Source organism: Crocodylus porosus, unplaced genomic scaffold (genome assembly GCF_001723895.1).
Source record: "Crocodylus porosus isolate Cpor-Errol unplaced genomic scaffold, CroPor_comp1, whole genome shotgun sequence".
Taxonomy (NCBI): Eukaryota; Metazoa; Chordata; order Crocodylia; family Crocodylidae; genus Crocodylus; species Crocodylus porosus.
In genome coordinates this window covers 183436581-183445163 of record NW_017728886.1, presented here as the reverse complement: position 1 = coordinate 183445163, position 8583 = coordinate 183436581, and the positions used below count along the sequence as shown (strand labels likewise).

Here is an 8583-nt window from a genome sequence, read left to right as displayed (position 1 = left end):
TCCCTACTTAGGAAGACGGAGGCAAAGAAATCGTTAAACATGTTAGCTTTGCCATCTGGTGTGACGACCAAGTTCCCCGTGGCGTCCTGCAAGGGCCCCACATTACCCGGGACCTTCTTTTTACCCCTATGTATTTAAAAAAAGACTTCTTATTGTCCTTAATCTGGGAAGCTAGTCCCAGTTCCATCTCTGCCTTGGCCTTCCTAACTGCCCCCCTATATCCCCAAGCAACTACATGTGGGACAGAGTTGTGTGGCTACGGCTAATTTGGCGGGGTGGGGGGCAGAATGGGTAGATTTTGCTGCTATGTGCACCCTGGGGAGAGTCATGGGGGGGGGCACTGTCCTTCAGAACTGTATGCAGAGCAAGGGCAGGCTGCCACTGCGGGTTGGGCCAGGGCTGCACTTGGGGCAGGCGGTGGTGGCGTTATGAGGGCGGAGCTACAGCGGATTTTGGGGTGGCTGTAACCCACCCTGTAGCCCCCTCCCTTCAACACTGCCACCAGCCTGAGTGCAGCCCTGCCCTTCCCAATTCCCCCCCCAGGAAGAGCTTGGTGCTGCCCCTGTCCCCAGCCCACAGAGGCAGCCTGCCCTCACCCTGCCCACAAATCCAAGGGGCACGTCCCTCATGGCTCCCCTAGGGTATGAGTAGTGATGGCATCCATTCCCGCTACCCCACGACCCTTGGATGAGCCTCCATCCCACACTCTGCCGCACCCCAGCTGAGCAGCACCTGCCCCAGCCCCACTCCCTCCCTCACTGCAGGGACCTCAATCTACCACCCCCAAAACAGACTTACCACCTGGATGCTACTCTCTAAGCTGCTGGGCTGCACATCAGCAAATAGGATCTGTATTGGCCAATATGGCTCATTGGTACTGGCCCCAAAAAATCTTTATCAGTGTACCCCTAATATTCGCTAAACATTAGGCATTGGAAACCCCAAATCTCTTAATTACTACCAAAAATTTATGCATTACATACTTTCAGTATTATGGTTTTTATTAAAAGTCTAATAAAGATACAGATAAGAAACAGTAAAAGCCTTCTATTTTTCTGACTTGTCTCAATCTTGATAATTTCACTGTTTCATAATGTGTTCTTTTGTTGTTTGTGCACCTGCTTAAATTGTTGATTTTTTTTAATTTAGTCTTTCAATTATTCGAACAACTACAGGTTCCATATCTGCAGGTTACTTTATATCTTAATTCAAATTTACTATAGTTAGGGCAAGACTCAAATATACTGACATGCTGTATAGAAAGGATTAGCGTGTTGGTCATGAACATTACTCTAATTTAGAAGTGACTGGACTGCTCTGCAACTTACAATAGTGCATATGGCTACACTGGGCAGCTTTATCAGATACTAGACCAACTTTGGTCCTGATATATGTACCATCAGTTCCATTAACTACAAGGGAGATGTACCCACTTCACTAGAATTATACTAGAGCTGAATCTGCACATACCGCGTACACACTTCATTAGGTAAGTAATTATTTTTTCTTGTTTGTTTGAAGAAGAGGCCCTGGTTATTTACTAACATACTCTGAAAAGACATGTTTTATTTCTGAGGACCTACGTCTTTCAAAAAATTACACATTAAACAGGTGTGGCGAAGCCTCAAGTATGATTAAGCCAACTTGAGACATACAATGTGCTCTCAGATGAGAAAAATGCTCTGTATAAGCTTTTGAATATCCAGCTATTTTATGTTTTACATATTTGATTCCTCTGAGCAAGCTACATCTCAAAACTTGGATAACATAACCTTAATCAACATTGTAGTCCCAGGAAAAGACATTTACCTTGCTTCCACCTGCTAGCTATACAACACACAAACAAGCTTAGCCAAATTTCCAAAACTGGACAGAAAAATAAAATGAATCTAGAATGGATATTTGAAACTTAAGTAATCAAAAAGCTTTTCAACACACATACACAGAAGAGCATCTAAACTGTAGTAAAAGAGGTGCAGAGCAAGTACTAATGAACAAGAATCGGACCAAGATGAATCTACACACTATATCCTTCGATCGCTACATGCTAATGACTGTACAAACCTCTGTGGCAGTGGTTTCACCATCAGCTGCAGTATCCGTCTGTTCACTGTCAGTCTATTTTGTTACACAAGTAACCAGGTTCCAATAGGTAAGCAGGAATAAAGAATAAACCCAACTTGTCAGTAAATACAGGTCACAGCTTGAATTGCTAAGCCTACACCCTTGTGAAATGCATCTGCATGGCTTTTTAAACCAGAGACATCTTAAAGCAGCAAAATAAAAACGCTATAGTTAATAAACAGAACAGACTCAGAGGAAGACTCAAGGCATACTGCACACGGTATATGGCTTTACTGTAACAACTTTATCAGCCAAACAAACCATTACCTGAAAAATGTTATTTGAATAGTAGGATTTCCTTTTAAGAAAGCCAGGTGGCTTTTTAAAAAAGCAAAACCTTGTAAACATACATACACATACAAAAACAAACCTTTCCCCCACAGTGGAAAAGAAAAGCAAAAAACAAAAACTAAAATCTAGTTTATTATTTAATCTAGTTGATATGGTCACTGTGGTGTTTCAATTTGTATTTGGAAGGGAAAAACAATACATTTTTTTGAAAAATAAAAAGCTACTTTAAGTCACCTGACTTTCAGCCCCTCATTTGCACATATTTTATTATTTTCCTTGCATTTAAACATTATGAGGGTGTCTGCATTACCAAGGAACCCAAACATATACACAGCCATCTACAGTCTGCCTGTGTTACTTTCTTAGCCTCAAACTCCATTTGTTATTGCTAATGTAGAGATGCTAGTAGTCACTAATAGTACAAATTTATCATTAATTTGAAGTCATCATTTTCTTTAACATTTTCATTCCAATTAAATACTGAAATACTAGGAAAAGATTAAAAAACAACCCCCCTGCAGCATCCACTAGTTACAAATGGTGAAGATGAAACAAAGCACAGCATTATACAGTCTAGATCTGTCCCAATTTGTAGGGTTCATTAGTAGAACACCTACGTAATCAAGACCAGCTTTGAAAAGACAATATGAATATCAAGATAAATAAACAGGTAATCTAATTGAGTATACATGTTGTTGCGGGAAGAGGTAGGGTCAAATGATTAAATAAGAGTGCAGATGGTCAAAATCATGACTCTTAAGAACAGTAAAGCTTCACAGGGAGCCAGTGCCACAAAATGGCCTGGATTTGTAAACACAACTTCATCTAGCATCTGTGAGAGTGCCACTGACCAATAACCATATCTGATCATAACATAATAAAAGAATAACTTTATATTATAGTAAATTTATAGATAAATCCCTCAGTCCCATTAATATGAAGTGATAGAGAAAAGGCAATAGAGTTTAAGATATAAGGTATATCAATCTTAACTGTAGATTTCTGGTTTTCTTCCTGCTTATAGAAACTTTAATGTTGTTAGATTGATTTTAGCTGTTTCCTTCATCACCTTTTTCTCTACCCTTCCTTTAAAATAAAGTGTATAGAATGTGAATTTTTCATTTGGTAGCTGGAACAATAGGCAGACATTTTTATCTACTTCATAAATGCATACATCTGAATATTTACAATTTTGTAGTATAACCTGCTGACTGGAGAGCAGGTCCTTTTTTGTTGGTAAATGATTTGTGCCATCATAATCCATAGATTTCATAAAAATATTTTCCTACAAGCATTAAAAACTTCTACAAAAAGATTCTACCCAAGCTTTGTTAATAACTCACCCATTCATTTTCTTGATACATCATTGATACTATATAAGACACAAATTGCTATTGTGCTGTATCAATATAACTACAATCTGCCTGTTTTATATCTGTAACTTAAAAACAGTTGGAACAATGAGGTCATGGATTGTTTTTAAAAATAAATAAATACATGTATCAGGGTCAAAATGCTGTGATGTTAAATTTAGGCATCATGGTATTTTCAGCAATTAAATTAAGCAATTTAGCAATATATTTTTAGCAATTAAGAATTGAGGCATTCAACGAAAAGGCTGTCAGAAAACTTCGCTGCTAACGCATGAATAGTGCAGCTAAGTGAAACAAAAGGGACATATTCTGCATCTGGATGCACAGACAGCTTTTAGAAAGAGATGCCAATGCACTTCTGAGGGTAGAATGTGCCCAAGAAGTTTCTGAAGAATAAATTCCTTAAGTGTGTGGCATTTACTGTAGCTTTTAAATATGCCTTGCAGATCACTGGGTTCACTGTCTTTAACCAAAAGTATGCTTTATGTAGAGTTATTTATTTCTTCCTTAAGGTACTGAAATAATGAATATAAGATACATGAAATACTGAACACAGTTTATACCCAAGATGTACAAGTCTGCTAATAAGCCAATCTCCAGGCACTAAAAGCCAGGCACTAAAATTCAGTGTTACTGGATGCTTTGTCAAATAAGGATTTGAAGCTATTGCAGTGCAAGGAAATGGGGTCTGAAGAGGCTCAGAAAGGCAGGGTTCCTGGGAGTGGAGAGTTATAAGGATGGCTGGTTAAAACCATAAAGGAACGGTGATGCTCTGAACAATATGCAGCTGCTAGAGCTAATTGGTTGGCTATGGGATTTGCCAGGAAATAAAGACTGCTATATCTTCATAAGTTTCAGTTACATGTCCTCTGACTTGAGACAATAACTGCTGTGATTTGTTTTGCCAATGTAATGCAGACATGCCCAAGTTTAAGACATATTAACTTTCATGCAATATTTTGAACAAGAAATATACCCTGGATTAGGCACAAGTCTGTGTAGTTTACCACTGAGGTACTGCCAGGGTGATCAGCATCATAAAAGGAGTAAGCTGCACAATAAATCTTTTACAAATGTATTGTGCTGACATAAGCTAACCCTAATACTAAGAGGTACTCATTACTGAGAGAAAAATAAGCAAGTGGGTTACATAAACCCTGTCTTACTGTTGGCAATACACTGTGCCTCTAGGGATGCAACATATAAATACGCTATCTTGTTTTGAGACAATAAAACAAAATCCTGGATGCCTTCCTTAATTTATTATTTCTTAAGTATTAGAACCAAGAACATCTGAAGAAAATGCTGGTACAGTATAAACAGATTTAATTTTCGCATTCCATCAAAAGGGAAGACTATCTTGATTCTGAATGTTGCTAAAAAAAACCCTTATCAGACTTAGAAAAATGTTTAAATGCCCAGAATATGCATAATATACAAGTCAGATACAATCTCTGCATATATCAGTAATTAATTCTAGTAATCTGTGAATGACATTGCTTGACTGCCTGCAAATACACTAGTCATGCAAGCAACAAAGGCACATTATTGCGCATATGACTTTTTAAAACCTTGTTCCGTGCCTTTACTCTGTCTGTCAGGAGTAAGGGAGGTACCAGAAGCAATACATGGTATTCATAAGGAGTACTGTCTGAATACATGGTAGGGAAAATGTTCCTATGGGAAATGTTGTTAGCAAAGGATTGTTGCTGTTATTAGGTGTTGCTGCAAAGAGGAATAAAATGTATAACTAAGTAGATTCCTTTTCTGCTTCTGATGTATTATTACATCACATACTGACTTTCTAAACAGCATTATGGGCTCCTGTTTGCTAGTCCACCTGTTTTATCAGCATGTTGCAATGAGTTATTCATCCTAGCGACATGAAGAATTAATTCTAGTAGCGCTAATAATGCAATTGGTAGCTTGGAACAGTATTAATGGTGCAGTAGCAGCTGCAAAACTGGTACCAACTCAATTTTTCAATGGTAGCAGGGTACTGAGTCGGAAATGCAAACAGTATTGACAAGGAGAGAGAGAACCGAGGCAAAAGCTCCAGATCCAGATTTAAGGGGTATTAGAACATGAGATTTTTGCTTGGCTTGTTATGAAACCAAAGGGCATTTGCAAACTCCTGATTCTTCTTTGGATTCTGAACACCCACAGCATTTTTTACAATGCCCATAATTCACCGGTTGATATGCAACTAACTGGAAAGTTGCATCTAAGCTACTTGATATTTAGGAAACAATTCTACAGCTGTTAGTGTAAACTGGGGGGAAAAAACCCGACTGAAAGAATGCGAAGCTAGGTATGGCACTTTAAAGTTGATTTGTCACAATTTGCAGCTCACTATGCCTCACCTGACAGTCTGAAACAGCAAGACACTACCTTACTTACTTACACACAGTGTTGTGCCTAACCCTGGGGTCCAGGCTGCACTCCCAACACGAAAAAACTAACATATCAGCACAGACAGAAATGAGGCTCTGAAAGTAGGACTACTGCAGCATTCTAACACTGTTTAGGACTGAAGCACTGAACACAAAAAAAAAAAGTGTGTTCTATGCCGAGGTACACACCTCTTCCTCTGAACTGTCACTCAGGTCATTGTCAAGTGAGGCACTCAAGGAGGCCGCCTTGGGCTCCAGGTAGCAGAGGCACATAGCCAGAGGAAAGGAGAGAGTGAGGGCATATGGTACTGAGAAAGAGGCGGATAGCAGAAAGAAAAAGATGAAAAGGAAACAAGGTACGAGGGATGGTGATCGGATGGGAAGGTAATGCTGCAAACTTTCAGGCAGGAAGTTGGTTTCAGAGAAGTTAGGGAGGGAAAGGTAGCCATCATCATCCAGGAGAGAAGGAAATGACTCTGGAAGTTGCAAGGAGAAGGAAAACAAAGTTCCACCTTTACCAGCTTTTTGCTTATAGTTAAATTTCATATCTTGTTCAGCAGAGCAAACTCTTCCTTTTTTGTCAGAGTCCAAGTCAGACTCACCAGGGGTTTGAACACTGTCTTTAGGTGACTCGCAACCTACTGATTTTCGAGGATTCTCCTTACATCTCTTACGGAGCTTTGTTGAAGATACAGGGGGGGCAGATGGTGAGGATGGTGAGGAATGGAATGAATCAGTGCCAAGCAAAGATGGCTGATGAAAGAGAAAGAGCAGCAAACAAGGTGCAAAAGCAAAAGGACAAAAAGAAAACTGTAATTAGTTAATTTTCTTCTGCGTTTATCAATATAAAATTACAAACAGAATCTATAAACACAGCTTTTTAGCTGAATTTAATGATGCAAGTTTCCACACTTCATGCCACAGCTATTAGTGACTAAGGGTTACAGCTTACAAAAAGCATCTTTTTCATTCAACATCTCTTTTTTAAGTCAGAACATGATTTAAATAAACATCCTTTGAAGGAACTGTGTTCATATGCAATTTAAGATGTGGTGGATCCATCTTTTATAATAATCACTTCAAAACATTACAACAACACCAACAAAAATATTTGGAAACAACGAAACATACCAGTAACTATCTTGTTTATGAAAGCATGTCCTGCAAGTTTTAGGCAAGTTAATCAGAGAATCGCCTGGGAAAGAAATGGGCACTAAATGGGAATTCTTCGGCAAAAATAGCAGGCAGGCAGCTTTCATATGTGCCTTTGAAAATCTCCTCCAAAATGACTTAGTCAAAGACTTTCAATAATGTTAGACAGCCTGTGCAGAAAGATGTCCCAGAACTAAAAATGATCACAGCGAACACTTTGGTTTTGAGAAGGATTTTCCTAGCTCAATTATTACCTGGCTTTAACTGATGGGAAGCTGAGGAGGAAAAAATCATAGTCGAAGTTGTTTAACATGGGAAGCCATCTTCAGCTAACTCCACTTTTTGATGACATCTGAGGAACTGAGCAACATGTTTAAATTTCTACTCTCCTTTCTGTTTTATGATTAAGGCTAGCAGATCCATCATCACTTTGTACAGAAAGAAGCCTTGCCTAATTCTAGTAACTATTTATACTGACTATTTATAACTACTAAGGTGGCTCTGGTCATCCTATAACCCCCAAATGACTGGGCTATTTTGAAGAGGAATGGGGTATAAGAAGAACAACAAGATTTTCATTGCTCCTGAGCTCCTGGGTGAAGGGATAATGTGCACTATCCCCAAATAGGATCTGATATACAGGAAGTTTTGCAATAGGCTGAAAGAAAGAAGTTGGGGGCTATACAACCGCAGTATCCTCACTGACAATGCAAAGGTACATTAGCCAGTAGGGCTGTGCGAAGCTTTGGTTTCTGATTTGATTTGGCAGAATTCAGCCTGATTCTGAGGCTGAATCTCTGAATCTGAATCAAATCAGAGGACCCTTTAATCTCTCCAAATCAAAATTGGAACCCTCTGAATCAATTTGGAGAGATACAGACATAGTGACAGCTTTAAATGTTTGTCTTTTTACATACCTCTAGGTAGCAGGGGCTCATGAATGCTGTGATGCTGGGGTGCACAGAGGGTTCCACAGAAGTGCAGGGGGCTCCCCAGCACGCTTGGCAGCAGACCTAGAAGTGGACCAGAAGCACTTCATGTCCACTTTCGGGTCTGTGTGCACCCCCCTCTCCCCCCCCCCAATGACTGGTGCCTTCTGGGTCTGGGGGGGCACCTGGGGTCCCCCTGTGGCTGATTGCTGAGCTTGGGGGGGCACAGGGAGGGCCACCAGTGACACTTTTCCCAGCAGACCTGGAAGTGGACCAGAGGCACTTCCGTTTCACTTCCGGGGTCACCACCAAGCATGTTGA

The 8583-nt window shown here is 39.8% G+C and overlaps 1 protein-coding gene across 17 annotated transcripts in view; it reads right to left on the bottom strand.

Annotated features, from left to right (window-relative positions):
• The window catches only part of EPB41L3 (erythrocyte membrane protein band 4.1 like 3), a 131919-nt gene that overhangs the window by 15096 nt on the left and 108240 nt on the right, over window positions 1-8583 (bottom strand). For 16 of the 17 annotated variants that reach the window (XM_019546311.1, XM_019546374.1, XM_019546321.1 and 13 more), the window contains exon 13: window positions 2065-2118. The exons of the other annotated variant lie outside the window; for it this stretch is intronic. In XM_019546311.1, the coding sequence (XP_019401856.1) occupies window positions 2065-2118 (54 nt within the window). The remainder of the gene's footprint in view (window positions 1-2064; window positions 2119-8583) is intronic. 17 annotated transcript variants of the gene reach the window in all.